This window comes from Oncorhynchus masou, chromosome 28 (genome assembly GCF_036934945.1).
Source record: "Oncorhynchus masou masou isolate Uvic2021 chromosome 28, UVic_Omas_1.1, whole genome shotgun sequence".
Lineage (NCBI taxonomy): Eukaryota > Metazoa > Chordata > Actinopteri > Salmoniformes > Salmonidae > Oncorhynchus > Oncorhynchus masou.
The window spans coordinates 55,808,427-55,828,965 of NC_088239.1; the positions used below are offsets into that span (position 1 = coordinate 55,808,427).

Sequence of the window (20,539 nt, forward strand, 5' to 3'; positions counted from 1 at the left end):
TTTGTACATAATGTTGCTGCTACCATCTCTTATGACCGAAAAGAGGTTCTGGACATCAGAACAGCAATTAATCACCTTGAATTGGACAAATAACTTTTCTTTAATGAGGAGTCGGACGGGAAGGATATACTCCAAACATCCGAACAGGCCCTCATCCCAATCATTCGCTGGAGAAAGAAACAGATTTCACAGAAGGAGATCGGGGTGAGGATCAGGCGACGAGTGGCTAATCTGCCTTTGCCATCCGTACTATTAGCTAACTAATACTATATTAGCTAATAAATGGGACGAACTGAAAATACGTATAACCTACCAACGAGACATTACAAACTGTAATATCTTATGTTTCACCGAGTCGTGGCTGAACGATGGCTATTAATATCATACAGCTGGCAGGTTATACACTCTACTGGCAGGATAGAACTGCAGCCTCTGGTAAGTCCCAGGGCGGGAACTATGTATATTTGTAAACAACGGCTGGTGCACGATATCTAAGGAAGTCTCAAGGTTTTGCTTGCCTGAGGTAGAGCATAAGCTGTAAACCACACTATCTACCTAGAGAGATTTCATCTGTATTTTTGGTAGCTATCTACATACCAACACAGACCGATGCTGGCACTAAAACCGCACTCAATGAGCTGTATACTGCCATAAGCAAACAAGAAAATGCTCACCCAGAGGCCGCGCTCCTAATGGCCGGGGACTTTAATGCAGGGAAACTTAAATCAGAGGAGGGGGAAAAAATAAAAAAAAATACTCTAGACCACCTTTACTCTACACACAGAGATGCGCACAAAGATCTCCCTTGCCCTCCAGTTGGCAAATCTGACCCTAATTTTATCCTCCTGATTCCTGCTTACAAGCAAAAATTAAAGCAGGAAGCACCAGTGACTCGGTCTATAAAAAAAAGTGGTCAGATGAAGCAGATGCTAAACTACAGGACTGTTTTGCAAGCACAGACTGAAAAACATTCCGGGATTCTTCCGATGGCATTGAAGAGCACACCACATCAGTCACTGGCTTCATCAATAAGTGCATCGATGACGTCGTCCCCAAAGTGACTGTACGTACATATCCCAACCAGAAGCAATGGATTACATGCAACATTCGCACTGAGCTAACGGGTAGAGCTTCCGCTTCCAAGGAGCGGGACTCTAACCCGGAAGCTTATAAGAAACCCCACTATGCCCTCCGACGAACCATCAAACAGGCAAAGCGTCAATACAGGACTAAGATCGAATCGCACTACACAGGCTCCAACGCTCGTCAGATGTGGCAGGGCTTGCAAACCATTACAGACAACAAAAGGGATGCACAGCCGGAAGCTGCCCAGTGATATGAGCCTTCCAGATGAGCTAAATAACTTCTATGCTCGCTTCGAGGTAAGTAACACAAAAACATGCATGAGAATATATGCTGTTCCGGACGACTGTGTGTTCACACTCTCCGCAGCCGATGTGAGTAAGACCTTTAAACAGGTCTACATTCACAAGGCTGCAGGGCCAGACGGATTACCAGGACGTGTCCTCCGAGCATGCGCTGGCCAACTGGCAAGTGTCTGCACTGTCATTTTCAACCTCTCCCTTTCGGAGTCTGTAATACCAACATGTTTCAAGCAGACCACCATAGTCCTTGTGCCCAAGAACACTAACGTAACATGCCTAAATGACTACCAACCCGTAGCACTCACATCTGTAGCCATGAAATGCTTTGAAAGGCTGGTCATGGCTCACATCAACAGCATTATCCCAGAAACCCTAAACCCAATTTGCATACTGCCCCAACAAATCCACAAATGTCGCAATCTCTATTGTACGCCACACTGCACTTTCACACCTGGACAAAAGGAACACCTATGTGAGAATGATATTCATTGACTACAGCTCAGCGTTCAACACAATAGTGCCCTCAAAGCTCATCAATAAGCTAAGGATCCTGTGACTAAACACCTCCCTCTACAACTGGATCATGGACTTCCTGATGGGCCGCCCCAGGTAGTAAGGGTAGGTAGCAACGCTGATCCTCAACACGGTTGCCCCTCAGGGGTGTGCGCTCAGTCCCCTCCTCCCCCCTGTTCACTCATGAGTGCACAGCCAGGCATGACTCCAACACCATCATTAAGTTTGCTGATGGCACAACAGTGGTAGGCCTGATCATCGACAACGATGAGATAACCTATAGGGTGGCGGTCAGAGACCTGACCTTCTGGTGCAAGGACAAAGTGATCATGACAAAAGGACATGATTGTGAAAAAGAGGACCGAGCATGCCCCCATTCTCATCGACGGGCTATAGTGGAGCAGGTTGAGGACCTCAAGTTCCTTGGCATCCACATTGCCAACAAACTAACATGGTCCATGCACACCCAAGACAGTCGTGGAACGGGCACGACAAAACCTATTCCCCCTCAGGAGACTGAAAAGATTTGGCATGGGTCCTCAGATCCTCAAAAGGTTCTACAGCTGCACCATCGAGAGGATCCTGACTGGTTGCATCACTGTCTGGTATGGCAACTTCTCAGCCTCCGAACGCTAGGCACTACAGAGTACATCACTGGGGCCAAGCTTCCTGCCATCCAGGACCTCTATACCAGACAGTGTCAGAAGAAGGCCCTAAAATTGTCAAAGACTCCAGCCAACCTAGTCATAGACTGTTCTCTCGGCTACCGCATGGCAAGCGGTACCGTAGCGCCAAGTCTAGGTCCAAGAGCCTTCTAAACAGCTTCTACCCCCAAGCCATAAGACTCCTGAACAGCAAATCAAATGGCTAAAACAGACTATTTGCATTGCCCTCACTCCCTCTTTTACACCACTGCTAATCTCTATCATCTGTGCATAGTCACTTTAATAACTCTACCTACAGTTAGAAGTCAGAAGTTGACATAAACTAGTTTTAAATGACTCCAACCTAAGTGTTTCAACCACTCCACAAATTTCTTGTTAACAAACTAGTTTTGGCAAGTCGGTTAGGACATCTACTTTGTGCATAACACAAGTCCTTTTCCCAACAATTGTTTACAGACTGATTATTTCACTGTATCACAATTCCAGTGGGTCAGAAGTTTACAAACACTAAGTTGACTGTGCCTTTAAAAGGCTTGGAAAATTCCAGAAAATTATGTCATGGCTTTAGAAACTTCTGATAGGCTAATTGACATCATTTGGGTCAATTGGAGGTGTACCTGTGGATGTATTTCAAGGCCTACCTTCAAACTCAGTGCCTCTTTGCTTGACATCATGGGATAAATCTAAATATATCAGGCAAGACCGCAGACAAATTGTAGACCTCCACAAGTCTGGTTCATCCTTGGGAACAATTTCCAAATGCCTGAACGTACCACGTTCATATGTACAAACCAGAGTATGCAAGTATAAACACCATGGGACCACCCAGCCGTCATACCGCTCAGGAAGGAGATGCCTCCTGTCTCCTAGAGATGAGCGTACTTTGCTGCAAAAAAATGCAAATCAATCACAGAACAACCACATAGGACCCTGTGAAGATGCTGGAGGAAACAGGTACAAAATTATCTATATCCACTGTAAAACGAGTCCTATAAGTCCACATAACCTGAAAGGCCGCTCAGCAAGGAAGAAGCCACTGCTCCAAAACCGCCATAAAAAAAGCCAGACAACGGTTTGCAACTGCACATGGGGACAAAGATCATACTTTTTGGAGAAATCTCCCCTGGTCTGATGAAACAAAAATAGAACTGTTTGGCCATAATGACCATTTATGTTTGGAGGACAAAGGGGGAGGCTTGCAAGCCGAAGAACACCATCCCAACAGTGAAGCACGGGGGTGGCAGCATCATGTTGTGGGGGTGCTTTGCTGCAGGAGGGACTGGTGCACTTCACAAAATAGATGGCATCATGAGGGAGGACAATTATGTGGATATATTGAAGCAACATCAAGACATCAGTCAGGAAGTTAAAGCTTGGTTGCAAATGGGTCTTTCAAATGGACAATGACCCCAAGCATACTTCATAAAGTTGTGGCAAAATGGCTTAAGGACAACAAAGTCAAGGTATTGGAGTGGTCATCACAAAGCCCTGACAATTCTATAGAAAATATGTGGGCAGAACTGAAAAAGCAAGAATGCCTACAAACCTGACTCAGTTACACCATCTCTGTCAGGAGGAAATGGGCCAAAATTCACACAACTTTTTGTGGGAAGTTTGTGTAAGGCTACCCGAAATGTTTTACCCAAGCTTAAAATTGTTTTAGGCAATGCTACCAAATTGAGTGTATGTAAACTTCTAACCCACTGGGAATGTGATGAAGGAAATAAAAGCTGAAATAAATAATTCTCTCTACTATTACTCTGACATTTCACATTCTTAAAATAAAGTGATGATCCTAACTGACCTAAGACAGGGAATTTTTACTAGGATTAAATGTCAGGAATTGTGAAAAACTGAGTTTAAATGTATTTGGCTAAGGTGTAAGTAAACTTCTGACTTCAACTGTACATGTACATATTATCTCAATTACCTTGACACCGGTGCCCCCGCACATCGACTCTGTACCGATACCCCCTGTATATAGTCCCGGTATTGTTTTTTTACTGCTGCTCTTTTTTTTTTTTTTTTTTTTTTGCATTTTCCAATTAAGAACATTCAAAACAAAAGTGAAAAGATATTAGACAACGATAGGACAAAGTGACAGTAATAGACGAACGTAACAAAAATAAATTATATAACCAAACATACAATAATAAAAAAATATATAAAAAAAAAAAATAACGAGACATTGGATCACCTGCCGTAGGCTACATATTATACATTACATGTGAAACATTGTGAGGATTATATATAGATTCAATCAATGAGATGTGGGGGGAGATTCTCCATATAGTCAATAAAAGGTTGCCAAATTCTGTAAAATGTCTTTAACTTATTCCTCAAGCAGTAAGTGATTTTCTCCAAAGGGATACAACTATTAACTTCCGAAAGCCACATTGCAACTGGCAGGGAGGAATCCAATTTCCATTTCAAGGCAATACATTTCTTGGCAATCGCTAGCAATATTTCTGTTAGCTTTATTGTATGGCTTTGCCTAAGATTGGTGTTAGTAAAGTTACCCAGTAGACAGACCTCCGGGTCTAAAGGGAATGCAACCCCGTGAATTGAGGATATGGTATCGCATACCCCCTGCCAGAAACCGTGTAGTTTTGAACACTGCCAAGTGGAATGGAGGAATGTTCCTTCATCTGAGCCACATCTAAAACATAGGGAGGAGATATCTGGGTTGAACCTGTGCAGTCTAGATGGGGTGATATAGAGCTGATGGAGGAAATTAAACTGGATCAGTCTATATCTGGAGTTCAATGTGGATGTAACCCCATCCCTGCATATGTCACTCCATAGATCCTCATCAAGATCAATACCCAGATCTTTCTCCCATCTAAGTCAGGGTTTATCTAGCCCAGGCAGTGTTAGTCCTGACATAAGAGCATTGTAAACACGGGAAATGGTCTTGAACAGTGGTTGGTCTGCATGGCAGAGTTGTTCAATAGGTGACATCTTAGGTCAGTTCCATTGTCCCTTGAGAGTCACCCTAATAAACTTTTGTAGTTGTAGGTAGCTAAAGAAGTCCCTGTTAGGCAAGTGGTATTTCTGTTTCAGATGATCAAAAGACATAAGAACTCCCTCCTCGTAACAATGTTCCAGAAGAGTGATCCCCTTATCAGACCATGGTCTAAAGTTACTATTCTGGAAAAACATAGGGATCAATCTATTGTTCCATAAAGGGGTTTTAGGGGAAAGGAATCCCCCTCGTCCGAACAGCTCATGCAGTTTGCACCATGCCAGGACAGAATGTATGATTAAAGGGTTGTCTGTGATGGTTTTTATAGATTTTCTGTCCCATTTGTAAAACAAATCTGCCCCAGTGTCATCATTTACCTCAAGCTTTTCAATGTTCAACCATGAGGGAGAGGGACCCTTGTCAAACCTCTGAGCCAGAAACCTAGACTGTGCAGCTCAGTAGTACATTCTAAAATTGGGGAGGTTTAAGCCTCCTTGACTGTAATCAAGGGTCAGTTTATCCAGGCCAACCCTAGGGGTTTTGCCGTGCCAGATAAACCGTCTGGTCAGCTTGTCGAGAGAGGAAAAAAAAATGCTGCGGGAACAGGGATAGGGAGAGATTGAAACAGATATAGAAACCTGGGCAGGACATTCATTTGAATTACATTGATTCTACCCAGTAGAGTGAGAGGTAAGTCCATCCATTTACAAAGGTCAACCTCCACCTTTTGCAACAAACTGGCCAGATTGAGTTTATAGAGGTTGTTCAGATCACCATCCACCATTATGCCCAAATATGTGAAGCCCATAGGCGACCATCTGAAAGGAAACTTGTGCTTGATGGTATGATGGTCAAAGACAGACAACGCTAAGATTTCGCTTTTATCAAGATTGACCTTATATCCAGAGAAAGAACTATAACACTGTAGTAGGATCTGCAAGTGAGAGAGGGAGTGTTCTGGGTTTGTTAGAAATAAGACAAGGTCGTCCGCAAAGAGTGATAATTTATGGGTATGGGGGCCCACCTCAAAGCCATGTATGTCAGGGCACGTTCTAATAGCCTCAGCCAACGGTTCGATGGCAAGGGCAAAGAGGTGGGGGCTAAATTGGGCAACCTTGTCTGTTCCCCCTATAAAGAGGGAAAGAGGAGGAAGTAATCCCATTGGTAGCAATCCTAGCTTTAGGAGATTTGTAGAGTGATTTTATCAAATTTACAAACACGGTACCTAAACCGAACTTTTCCAAGACGCGAAAGAGGTATGGCCATTCAACCCTATCAAAGGCCTTTTCAGCGTCGAGGGAGACTGCGACACTAGGTATTTTGTTTTTGTTAGCAAGGTGAATTATATCAAAGAACCTTCTGAGATTGTTGGAGGACAATCTATTAATTATGAAGCCAGTCTGATCTGGGTTGACCAACAGGGGAAGACATGACTCCAGTCTCTTAGATAGCATCTTGGTGACCAGTTTACAATCTGTGTTAAGGAGAGAGATTGGTCTATAGGAGGCGCACTTTAGCGGGTTTTTCCCTTTGTGGATTACAGTAATCACTGCTTGAGAGAAAGACTCTGGAAAGCAGTTGTCTTCTCTGGCTTTTTTAAGTACCTCCATAAGGTAGGGGACCAACAGCACCCTAAATTCTTTATAGAACTCTGGAGGGAAGCCATCCTCCCCAGGAGATTTATTAGAAGGTAGGGATTTAATGGCCTCCAACAATTCAGGAACTGAGAAGTGTTCACTCAGGCGGACTCTGTCTTCCCCTGACAGGCATTGGAGGTTGAGAGAGGAGAGAAAGGAGTCGATCTCTGATAGATCATCGCTTGATTGGGAAGTGGAGATCTTCATAGTATTTCTTCAAAGTATTATTAATTTCAGTAGGGTCAAGGATATCTCTTTAGTAAGAGTTTCTATGGCATTAATTGTCCTCTTACTTTCCTCTGCTTTCAGTTGCCATGCCAATACTTTGTGAGCTTTCTCTCCAAGCTCATAATAACGCTGTTTTGATTTAGTGATGGCCCTCTCAGCTTGATATGTGTTCAGAATATTATAATTAAGTTTTTTATTTACCAAAAGCCTGTATAGATCTTTAGTCGGGCCTCTTTGGTAGGTTCTCTAGCTCGGAGATTTCAGATTCAAGGGCAATCAGTTCCGCAGTGTTTTTTCTTCAGCCCTTTAGTATAGGAAATAATCTGTCCCCTCAGATAGGCCTTCAATGTGTCCCAAAGAATGAAGCTGTCAGGAGCAGAGGGTTTGTTTGTCAAAGTAAAAATATTGATCTGCTCTTTGATGAATGCACAAAATTCAGGTTGCTTTAGAAGTGTAGGATTTAGTCTCCATCTATATGCTCCATTTACCTTGGTAGGAATGGAGATTGATAATACCAGAGGAGAATGGTCACTAAGCAATCTGGGGAGATACTCGACATCTAACACTCTATGAAACAGTTGTGTCGAAAGTAAAAAGTTATCTATGCGTGTGTGTGTCTTGTGTGGGTGTGAATAAAAAGAGTAGTCCCTATCCTGTGGGTGCAACTGTCTCCAGATGTCTAGTAAATTGAGATCTTTCATGAATGACATGGTGAGCTTGCCGGCTTTGGTAAGAAGTGAGGGTTTATCAGAAGATGTATCAAGAACTGTATCTAAGCAAAAATTAAAATCTCCTCCAACCAGTAGCCATCCTGGTGGTGCTTTAGCAACTTGAAGGAAGACATTCTGAATAAACATATGGTCATCGAAGTTAGGAGCATAAATATTCAATAGGGTCCAAGACTCTGAAAACATATGCCACTGCACCAAAACAAACCTGCCAGAGGGATCAGAGATGGTGTTGTTGACGCAGAAGGGGATGTGTCTACTTATCAAAATTGCAGTTCCTCTTGCTTTGGAGTTAAAAGAGGATGCAAAAACATGTCCTACCCATTCCCTCTTCAATTTCTTGTGTTCACTGGCTGTAAGATGTGTTTCTTGTAAAAACACAATGTCAGCCTTTAATTTCTTAAGGTATTATAGACTCTTTTCCTTTTAATTGGGCTGTTAAGACCTTTTACGTTGAATGTGACATATTTTAGTGGGTTAAGCATAGGTTGGGTTTCAAATATGTAACTGAATAGAAATCTATCATATGCAGATAATTAGGAAATGTTTCAACTTTGGTTTGAGCACAAAAGTGACCTGTGTCTCTCTTAAGGAAGGAAACAATAAACATAGAAAAAAGAAAAGAAAAATCCCACCCACCCCGATTGTCAGACTAGAACAACAATCCCAACAATCAAACATGAATACACTTGTAGCGATACGTTGCTGCTCGCTTTCCATCTTGCTCTTACTAGCTAAACCTTGGCGTAAACTAAAACCTGCGAGCTCTCTAAATTGAAAACAAACATTGTGAATAGATATTTATGTCTGAATATTTACTGCCCACGGTAAGGGATGCTTGAGTCTCTTTACGAAAGATTAACAACATAAATGAGGGGGAAAGCAGTGGGCCTAAGCCCACTTATTGCGTCGCCCAGTAGATATGGACTAAACCAAAATATACTCTCCTGTAAATGTAATAGAACTCACCCCGGGAAGATACAGTTAGTTGAAAATGTACAAATCAATTAAAGCGACCGGGAGATACCAGCAGTTCAAACCGGATAAGAGAAAACAAACGAACTGCGTTTTATCCCCCAGAGAGACCGTCCTGGCTCAGACATTGCTCAGTTCTTTGAGAAAAGTGTGCACTTCTCCCGGTGTGTTGAAGAGATGGCTTCGGCCTTTGTACTGAACTTTCATCCGCGCAGGGTGGATGAGGTAGCCGGTGAAGTTCTTCTCCTTCAGTGCTTTGGCGGCAGATCTGAACTGCTTGCGGCGTCTGGCGAGATCCGCGCTCATATCTGGGAAAAGGCTGACCCTCTTTCCATCGATGGTGATGTCCCCTTTGGGTCTTGCGAGTTGCAGTATCTTCTCTCTGTCTTGGAAACGGAGGAACCTGATCAGGACGGCTCGTGGGGGCTCATCTGGCCGGGGTTTCGGCGCTGATGTTCTGTGGGCGCGTTCGATTTCCAGCGGTTTGGTAAAGTTGATTATGCCTAGGACCTCCGGGATCCATTGAGTGAAGAAACGGACCGGGTCACGGCCCTCGCTGTCCTCATTCAATCCCACCACACGGATATTACTACGTCTACTCTGGTTTTCCATCTGATCTACTTTGTTTTTGAGTTAGGCATTGTCCTTTTGCAGTTGTGTCAAGACCTGGTCATGTCTAGCGATGGTATCTTCAACTGTGCTAATGCGCAACTCTGCCTCAGTCGTTCTGAAAAGGAGATCATTCATAGAGGATTTCAGGTCGTCAATGGAGGAATGGAGTTCAGCCGATTTCTTATCGATTTTCAGAGAAAGACCTCTGTTACCATCCTGAATTTCCCGGAGGAGAGTAGCCAGCATGTCGGCAGGCTCGCAAGAGGCTGCTGAGAGCAACAGTCTGGAACTGTCGTCTGAGTTATGAGGGCTAATGCTAATCTTGCTAGCTGTAGCGTTATCGTTATCTTGGGAATCAACGACGTTTTGGTCGTCCTTCTTGCCTCTCGATCGGAGGTCCATGGCTCTTTGGGAAGGTAAGTACTTGACAATTTATCAGCCAATGTTAGAATATTGTTTCAACGTTGTTATTTAGGTAAAAATATAATAACTTTGAAGAGCTCGGTTTGTCAACGTCTGCTCAGCGGCATCACGTGCTCTTACTGCTGCTCTTTAATGATTTGTTATTCTCATCTCACTTTTTTTCTTGTATTTTCTTAAAACTGCATTGTTGGTTAAGGGCTTGTAAGTGTTTCACTTCAAGGTCTACACCTGTTGTATTCGGCGCATTTGCCAAATAAAATTTAATTTGAATATAACAGAAATACAATATAGATACAAAAGTATGTGGACACCCATTCAAATTTGTGGATTCGGCCGTTTCAGCCACACCCGTTGCTGGTCGGTGTATAAAATCGAGCACACAACCATGCAGTCTCCATAGAGAAACAGTGGCAGTAGAATAGTCTTACTAGGGTTGAATATTTTCACAAATGTTCCATCCAAAGAATAAATACATTTTCTCCCAGGTAACCCTGTATTTCCCGCCAAAACCGAATGTTTCATTCAAAAGCATTATAAACCATATAAATAGGGATTTGATTAGAGCTTTGATTGAAAATTCAAGTCTGATGCCACATAAGCCATATATTAAATACATTATGAGTCCTACATTAAAATACATTTATGGAGCCCAAGCCCAAATAAGACCAAATGATTGTGCCTTTATCCAATACATATATGATATAGGCTACTGCACATTACAGAAAAACATTAAAGCCCATAGATGTAGCTAGTTACAGTATATGTTCTCTTGGGTAAATAAATTAAATAAATGTGAATTACGCACATCGTTCAAACCATGATAAAGCAGAAGAGAACATGTGATTCTGGTGCAGCACATACGGCCTACAAAGTTACAAGTATAGTCTAGCGATTTTGAAAATATAATAGGGCCCGTTTGTATAATTAGTAGGCTGACGCATATATACACACCTTTCATAATATTTCCCTTAATGTTATTAGCCGACCTCTCTCCATTGTTGCTTCATGCCTTCAACAGTTAAATGAAATAAGTTATGTTGTCTTCACTAAGATGCAGAAGGCTTTGACTTCTCTTCACGAAGATTGAATGGTTATGGGTTTGAATAAAAGACTTTAAGCCTACCGTCATTGCGCGTTCACTCTTTCATACTACCTGTGAGTTCTATTGGCTGCTGTATTTAACATTTAGCAAACAAGAGCTTGCGTCCCTCTTCGAATAGTCTATTGGTATAAGAAATGATAAAAAAACATTATGTCCAGCAAGTGAATGTAGCTTTTCCTGCATGGGACTCCAAGAGCCTAGGAGCATTTAAAGGGAGCGGCCAGCGGAGCACAGGTGCGTGCCTACTGCGCAAAAGACAAGAGGCTAAAATTAGAAGATTATTACGCATAACCCATCATTAATTAGCTAAATATAAGCTAAATACTGCATTGAATGTATTACCTGAAAAGAAGTAGGCTAGGACATTTATATATAGGGCTATATTTCAATCTGGAACCATTTTAGATGCAATTTGATGGAGAGAAAAAGACAGCGAGAGAGTGCTACGATATTCAAGTGACAGGCTCTTTTAATTTATTTATTTAGAGTTATTTGGGGAGCTTTTCAAAGCAGAGGAACAGACCAAGCCCTTTTCCAAATTGATTTAGGAGGTGGTCACCTCATACAAGGCAGCAGATTGCCTTCATGTGGATGCTGATCCTTTTGTGTGGTGGAAAACAAACCAGTCAAAGTTCCCCCATGTTGCAAGACTTGCCTGAGTGTCCTGGAAACCTCTGTTGCAAGTGAAAGTTCTCTCCACCGCAGGGGACATTGTCAGTGCAGTCGTTCTCGTCTTGCTTCAGAGAATGTTGACATGCTTATCTTTTTACAGAAGAACCTCAACATAAAGTAATAGATACCTCATATAGGGTACCAACTTAATGTTGCACTTTGTTATTTTGACATTTAATATGGCCTATACAAGTATGTACCCTGTTTATTTAGAAGGCAAAGCACCTACAGGTCGTCAAAGCTAAGAAGCACTTTTAATTTGAATGTTTTTCTCCCCTTGATTACCTACAGTAGAGACAGAAACCAGGCCTAGTGCTGCCATTTTTCGTAATGGAAAGTTTAGTTGTCTACAGGCAAAATAAAGAGTTCATTGTTTAAAGGGTGATGTTTTTATTTTTTTCTTAAATATAAAGACACCGAAACTGTACCGTTACCGTGGCCCACAAACCGTGATACATACCGAATTGTGGGCCCACTGTACTGTTGCATCCCTATTGTGATGTGGAAATCTCTAGAAGCAACAACTTCTCAGTCGCGAAGTGGTCGGCCACACAAGCTCACAGAACGGGACTGCCGAGTGCCGAAGTGTACAGCTCATAAAAATCTTCTGTCCTCGGTTGCGACACGCACTACAGAGTTCCAAAATGCCTCTGGAAGCAACGTCAGCACAATAACGGTTTGTCGGGATCTTCATGAAATGGGTTTCCATGGCCGAGCAGACGCACAAAAGCCTAAGATCACCAAGCGGCAGCTAGAGTTGTGTAAAGCTCGCCACCATTGGACTCTGGAACAGTGGAAGCCCATTCTCTGGAGGGATGAATCACGCTTCACCATCTGGTAGTCCAACAGACCAATCTGGGTTTGGAAGATGCCAGGAGAACGATACCTGCCCAAATGCATAGTGCCAACTGGAAAGTTTGGTGGAGGAGGAATACTGGTCTGGGGCTCTTTTTCATGGTTCAGGATAGGCTCCTTAGTTCCAGTGAAGGGAAATATTAATGCTACAGCATACAATAATGTAACAATCTGACGTTCTGCCCCTGATGTGTATGTCGATTAAGGCAGCCCCCCGCACCTCTCTGATTCAGACGGGTTGGTTAAATGCGGAAGATATTTGAATGCATTCAGTTGTACAACTGACTAGGTATCCTTCCCAGAAGAGTTCATATTAATGCCCATGATTTTGGAATGAGATGTTCGACGAGCAAGTGTCAACATACACTACATGGCCAGAAGTATGTTTTTCTTCCCTCTGCATTTAAAGGGTTCCATATTTCACGCTAGATGAAGGTCACCAGAGGCAGACAAGGAAATCTGTGTTCTCAACAGGAGGCTACACAAGATCCATTTACTGCTACAGTGTAGAGCAGCAAGGTCATGTTGACATGACTCAAGCCTGGGCCTGCTGGTCTGCAGGCACAACAAACACAGGCTAACACAGCTAAGCAGCTGCTGTACTGGAAGTGGCATGTCAATGTGAGAGAAAAAAAATAACCGCTGACCTGAGCAAAGCAGACACACCTGCGACTGGTGTCTGTTGCCATTTGTTAGGGTGGTGTTCAGGAAACCTTATACATCTTTTAGACAATCGTGGCAACCCAAACTAAACTGTGCCGGCATGTATATTTTTGGTTCACATTATCCTTTATAACAGGTTTCCAGCAACTATTATAGTGGATGTGTGACAGGCTGGTGCAGTACAGCTTGGCTCAGTAAAGTACTACTGTAGACTGTTAATGGACCCACCTGATCACAATGCATTGGTTTCGGGGTCCTGTGGCCAACCGTCCCAGCATGGACTGGTAGGCCCTGTCTGCCACAGCAAATATGTGAGGAGGTAGCTTGGTCTTCTCATGGTACTTATAGCTCTCTGATACCTGAACAGATAGAAGGAGGAACATCTCTAAAGCCACTGTCTACAAACAGTTTAGTCAATTTTTCTAAAGATTACTGGTCAGTTATGTTGGTTAAATCCATAAGACAAGCTTAAGTGTAAAATGCTTTGAAAAGATTTGGTGGAACTTCTGCTTTCCAGGTCATAGGGAGTCATTGGACAGCTAGGGCAGCTTTTATGATTAAATCTGCCAGCACATCTGAATGCTTATTTGTCTTGTAGGAGTACTTACCTCTTTCTCATACAGAGGAAGGTATTTAAATGGATTTATGGCCACCAAGATGTCCCCAATGTAGGTCTGGTATAGATAGGCAGTGGAAGAAAGAGAGCAAGAAATATTTTACCATCAATGACAAGGTTAAACTGGTTTTCAAGTGTTTCCCTTTCAAACTGAAGTCAGCTCAGGTTGTTAGCCTCCGCTGTTAACGAAACCTCCCTTACACATTAGCAGAGTAAACCTGTTTCCCTTACTTGAAAAATGGAAACACCTTCAAAGAAATCAGGCCATATATATATATATACTAATCTATTTTATGTTTCACAGAGTCGTGGCTGAACTACGACATTAAGAACATGCAGCTGGCGGGTCATTAATGTGTACTGTACATTCAAAGACAAACACCACTCGTGTCACTGCACAAAAGTTCTTTGTTCTGTCAGCCAACAATGACATGAAATAAAATGGCATGTTGATATATGACTGCATCAGTGCAGGCTGCTGAGGGGAGGACGGCTCATAATAATGTCTGGAATGGTGTTTGATACCATTCCATCTACTCCATTCCCGGCCATTATTACAAGGCAGCCTCCCTTCAGCAGTCTCCACTAGACTGCCTATTTGTGTTATTCATCGATCCCCACACTTCAACACTGTTGAGTTTACTGCCGTGTCAAGTAATAAAATACATTGAAACAGATTTAGATAATCTAGCTGTTCTGTCAGTATGTTGAGGGTTGAGGTATTTGATTGGTTGGGATTTGTTGCAGACTAAAATACATCAAAGTACAGGGATTTTTACAGAGTGCAGAGTCCTGTGTACACATGGGTGACGTGGTAGAACATGGGGGGGAATCGTGTCCAGGGATTGTACTGTAGTGTCAAAGTGATATAACCTGAAGCACAGTAATGGTCTCATCACAATTACATAACAGTATCAGTGTTAACATTTAATCATTGGTCAGATACAAAATATCCTCGTAATGGGGGAACAAATTGTATATTTTTCACAGCAGTCACATGCACATAAATCTGAACTTGTAAAGTTACTTACATAGATGCGATCTTGTCTAAACCGTTGACTCAGGGATTCCAACAAACTTTGTTCATCCAAATCTGACAAAGCTGCCAAATCCTCGTGGAGGAGCACCTCCATTTCTTTCAAAATCGTATCTATTCAATAAAACGTGGGTGCAATATTACATGTACTGGACAATATTGAAGCTTGATTAAAAAAACAAACAATTGACTTCCTTGTTTGTCTGGCGTTTAAATCCAACCTATACTAAAAACGACAAGGTTGTGCCGTAATTAAAATAAAATAAATGTAAACACTGTGACAGCAGCGCACACAGCGTATGTGAGCTGAGTTTACTCTATTCTCAGGGGAGTACTGAATTTAAAAGGCTTGCAAAGCAAGGGTTCTCTCTCCCCTCCCCTTTCTTAGAGACGAGAAGTTAACTCTTGCCTCTCCACACCCATGCTCGGCATGCGTCAGTCATCAGAATTAAAAGTGACTTCTTTCTTTTTTAGAGGTTAGAGATTTACTCAAATGCAGTCATGTAGTTTATATGCGATACCATACTGCAAGGCAGTAGAGATAACATGTTAGAATATCTGGATATCTTTCCAGATTAAATGTTTACAGATGATATTCATGTATGACCAAAGCTGCTTACACCATTATATAACAACATTATATAAAATCTCTATTCTCTCATATGACTAAAAGGTCTGTCATCTCCATTTTGTAAATACTAATTACCATCCTGTGCACGATACTAAGGGCAAAGCAGTGAAATTATCGACTGAGGCAGAATGAACCATGTACAGTTGGAGTCGGAAGTTTACATGCACCTTAGCCAAATACATTTAAACTCAGTTTTTCACAATTCCTGACATTTAATCCTAGTAAAAATTCCCTGTCTTAGGTCAGTTAGGATCAACACTTTAGTTTAAGAATATGAAACATCAGAATAATAGGAGAGAAATTTAAGCTTTTATTTCATCACATTCCCAATGGGTCAGAAGTTTACATACACTCAATTAGTATTTGGTAGCATTGACTGTAAATTGTTTAACTTGGGTCAAACATTTCAGGTACCCTTCCACAAGCTTCCCACAATAAGTTGGGTGAATTTCAGGTCTGCCCACAAATGTTCTATAGGATTAAGGTCAGGGCTTTGTGATAGCCACTCCAGTACCTTGACTGTGTTGTCCTTAAGCCATTTTGCCACAACTTTGGAAGTATGCTTGGGGTCATTGTCCATTTGGAAGACCCATTTGCGACCAAGATTTAACTTCCTGACTGATGTCTTGAGATGTTGCTTCAATATATCCACATCATTTTCCTCCTCATGATGCCATCTATTTTGTGAAGTGCACCAGTTCCTCCTGCAGCAAAGCACCCCACAGCATGATGCTGCCACCCCCGTGCTTCACGGTTGGGATGGTGATCTACGGCTTGCAAGCCTCCCTGTTTTTCCTCCTAACATAATAATGGTCATTATGGCCAAATAGTTCTATTTTTGTTTCATCAAACCAGAGGAGATTTCTCCAAAAAGTACGATCTTTGTCCCCATGTGCAGTTGCAAACCATAGTCTGGATTTTTTATGGCAGTTTTGGATCAGTGGCTTCTTCCTTGCTGAGCAGCCTTTCAGGTTATGTCGATATAGGACTCATTTTACTGTGGATATAGATACTTTTGTACCTGTTTCCTCCAGCATCTTCATGAGGACCTTTGCGGTTGTTCTGTGATTGATTTGCATTTTTTGCAGCAAAGTACGCTCATCTCTAGGAGACAGAATGCGTCTACTTCCTGAGCAGTATGACAGCTGGGTGGTCCCATGGTGTTTATACTTACGTACTATTGTTTGTACAGATGAACGTGGTACCTTCAGGTGTTTGGACATTGCTCCCAAGGATAAACCAGACTTGTGGAGGTCTACACTTTTTTTCTGAGGTCTTGGCTGATTTCTTTTGATTTTCCCATGATGTCTTAATTGCATTGTTGGTTGAGGGCTTGTAAAATAAGCATTTCACTGTCAGGTCTACACCTGCTGTATTTATGACAAATACAATTTGATATGATGTGATTTTAATTTACCATGGCTTTTAACCCCCTTACGCTTCAGAATCACACAAAAGCTTGTCAATGCAGATATCCTCCTCTTCCTCAGAAGAGGTGAAACAAGGATCGGACCAATACGCAGCGTGGTAGGTGTCCATGGTTTTTAATAAGAAAAACTAAACATGAACACAATTACAAAATAACAAAGTGAACTGGCAACGAAACACTCCCGTGTGGCACAAACACTGACACAGGAAACAATCACCCACAAAATACCCAAAGAAAATGACTGCCTAAATATGGTTCCCAATCAGAGACAACGATAGACAGCTGCCTCTTTTATTTTTTTAATTTTCATTTCACCTTTATTTAACCAGGTAGGCTAGTTGAGAACAAATTCTCATTTGCAACTGCGACCTGGCCAAGATAAAGCATAGCAGTGTGAACAGACAACACATGGAGTAAACAATTAACAAGTCAATAACACAATATACATTGTGTGCAAAAGGCATGAGGAGGTAGGCGAATAATTCCAATTTTGCAGATTAACACTGGAGTGATAAATGATCAGATGGTCATGTACAGGTAGAGATATTGGTGTGCAAAAGAGCAGAAAAGTAAATAAATATAAACAGTATGGGGATGAGGTAGGTAAAATTGGGTGGGCTATTTACCGATAGACTATGTATAGCTGCAGCGATCGGTTAGCTGCTCAGATAGCAGATGTTTGAAGTTGGTGAGCGAGATAAAAGTCTCCAACTTCAGCGATTTTTGCAATTCGTTCCAGTCACAGGCAGAGGACTGGAACGAAAGGCGGCCAAATGTTGGCTTTAGGGATGATCAGTGAGATGCACCTGCTGGAGCGCGTGCTACGGGTGGGTGTTGCCATCGTGACCAGTGAACTGAGATAAGGCGAAGCTTTACCTATCATGGACTTGTAGATGACCTGGAGCCAGTGGGTCTGGCGACGAATATGTAGCGAGGGCCAGCCGACTAGAGCATACAGGTCGCAGTGGTGGGTGGTATAAGGTGCTTTAGTAACAAAACGGATGGCACTGTGATAAACTGCATCCAGTTTGCTGAGTAGAGTATTGGAAGCTATTTTGTAGATTACATTGCCGAAGTTGAGGATCGGTAGGATAGTCAGTTTTACTAGGGTAAGTTTAGCGGCGTGAGTGAAGGAGGCTTGTTGCGGAATAGAAAGCCGACTCTAGATTTGATTTTAGATTGGAGATGTTTGATATGACTCTGGAAGGAGAGTTTACAGTCTAGCCAGACACCTAGGTACTTATAGATGTACACATATTCTAGGTCGGAACCATCCAGGGTGGTGATGCTAGTCGGGCGTGCGGGTGCAGGCAGCGAACGGTTGAAAAGCATGCATTTGGTTTTACTAGCGTTTAAGAGCAGTTAGAGGCCACGGAAGGAGTGTTGTATGGCATTGAAGCTCGTTTGGAGGTTAGATAGCACAGTGTCCAAGGACGGGCCAGAAGTATACAGAATGGTGACGTCTGCGTAGAGGTGGATCAGGGAATCGCCCGCAGCAAGAGCAACATCATTAATATATACAGAGAAAAGAGTCAGCCCGAGAATTGAAACCTGTGGCACCCCCATAGAGACTGCCAGAGGACCGGACAGCATGCCCTCCGATTTGACACACTGAACTCTGTCTGCAAAGTAGTTGGTGAACCAGGCAAGGCAGTCGTTAGAAAACCGAGGCTACTGAGTCTGCCGATAAGAATATGGTGATTGACAGAGTCGAAAGCCTTGGCAAGGTCAATGAAGACGGCTGCACAGTACTGTCTTTTATCTATGGCGGTTATGACATCGTTTAGTACCTTGAGCGTGGCTGAGGTGCACCCGTGACCGGCTCGGAAACCAGATTGCACAGCGGAGAAGGTACGGTGGGATTCGAGATGGTCAGTGACCTGTTTGTTGACTTTGCTGGATGGATATAGGTCTGTAACAGTTTGGGTCCAGGGTGTCTCCCCCTTTGAAGAGGGGGATGACTGCAGTAGCTTTCCAATCCTTGGGGATCTCAGACGATATGAAAGAGAGGTTGAACAGGCTGGTAATAGGGGTTGCAACAATGGCGGCGGATAGTTTCAGAAATAGAGGGTCCAGATTGTCAAGCCCAGCTGATTTGTAGGGTCCAGGTTTTGCAGCTCTTTCAGAACATCTGCTATCTGGATTTGGGTAAAGGAGAACCTGGAGAGGCTTGGACGAGTAGCTGCGGGGGGAGCGGAGCTGTTGGCCAAGGTTGGAGTAGCCAGGAGGAAGGCATGGCCAGCCGTTGAGAAATGCTTGTTGAAGTTTTCGATAATCATGGATTTATCGGTGGTGACCGTGTTACCTCGCCTCAGTGCAGTGGGCAGCTGGGAGGAGGTGCTCTTGTTCTCCATGGACTTTACAGTGTCCCAGAACTTTTTGGAGTTAGAGCTACAGGATGCAAATTTCTGCCTGAAGAAGCTGGCCTTTGCTTTCCTGACTGACTGCATGTATTGGTTCCTGACTTCCCTGAACAGTTGCATATCGCGGGGACTATTCGATGCTATTGCAGTCCGCCACAGGATGTTTTTGTGCTGGTTGAGGGCAGTCAGGTCTGGAGTGAACCAAGGACTATATCTGTTCTTAGTTCTGCATTTTTTGAACGGAGCATGCTTATCTAAAATGGTGAGGAAGTTACTTTTAAAGAATGACCAGGCATCCTCAACTGACAGGATGAGGTCGATATCCTTCCAGGATACCCGGGCCAGGTCGATTAGAAAGGCCTGCTCACAGAAGTGTTTTAGGGAGCGTTGACAGTGATGAGGGGTGGTCGTTTGACTGCGGATCCGTAGAGGATACAGGCAATGAACCCTGTTAAACCCTGCTGCCGCAGTCATCCCCCTCTTCAGGTGCACCCGTGACCAGCTCGGAAACCAGATTGCACAGCGGAGAAGGTACGGTGGGATTCGAGATGGTCAGTGACCTGTTTGTTGACTTGGCTTTCGAAGACCTTAGATAGGCAGGGCAGGATGGATGTAGGTCTGTAACAGTTTGGGTCTAGGCAACCATAGACATACAATTTACAATTTACCTAGACAGGAAACAGCCCCATAAACATACAAACCCCTAGACAAGGAAAAACACATAAATCCCCCATGTCACACCCCCAAAGGTGCGGACTCCCGGCCGCAAACCTATACCCAAAGGGGAGGGTCTGGGTGGGTGTCTGTCCACGGTGGCGGCTCTGGCGCGGGACGTGGACCCCACTCCACCATAGTCTTAGTCCGCTTTTGTTGCATTCTAGGAACGGCGACCCTCGCCACCGACCTAGTATTGGCAACCCTACTAAATGGCCCCACTGGACTGAGTGGCAGCTCCGGACTGAGGGTCTGCTCAGGACTGAAGGGCAGCTCCGGACTGAAGGTCAGCTCCGGGCTGAAGGGCAGCTGCGGACTGGCTGACGA

At 43.2% G+C, this 20,539-nt stretch overlaps 1 protein-coding gene across 2 annotated transcripts in view; it reads right to left on the reverse strand.

Moving 5' to 3' along the window:
- LOC135517936 (myosin-IIIb) overlaps positions 1-15,390 on the reverse strand; it is a 60,084-nt gene extending 44,694 nt beyond the window's left edge. For both annotated transcript variants that reach the window (XR_010452090.1, XM_064942668.1), the window contains exons 1-3: positions 15,071-15,390; positions 14,032-14,097; positions 13,652-13,782 (exon numbers count right to left, since the gene is read on the reverse strand). Coding sequence is in view for 1 of the 2 variants with exons in the window: in XM_064942668.1 (XP_064798740.1) it covers positions 13,652-13,782; positions 14,032-14,097; positions 15,071-15,172 (299 nt within the window). In the remaining variant the exon portion in view is untranslated. The remainder of the gene's footprint in view (positions 1-13,651; positions 13,783-14,031; positions 14,098-15,070) is intronic.
- Positions 15,391-20,539: the final 5,149 nt, after the last annotated feature.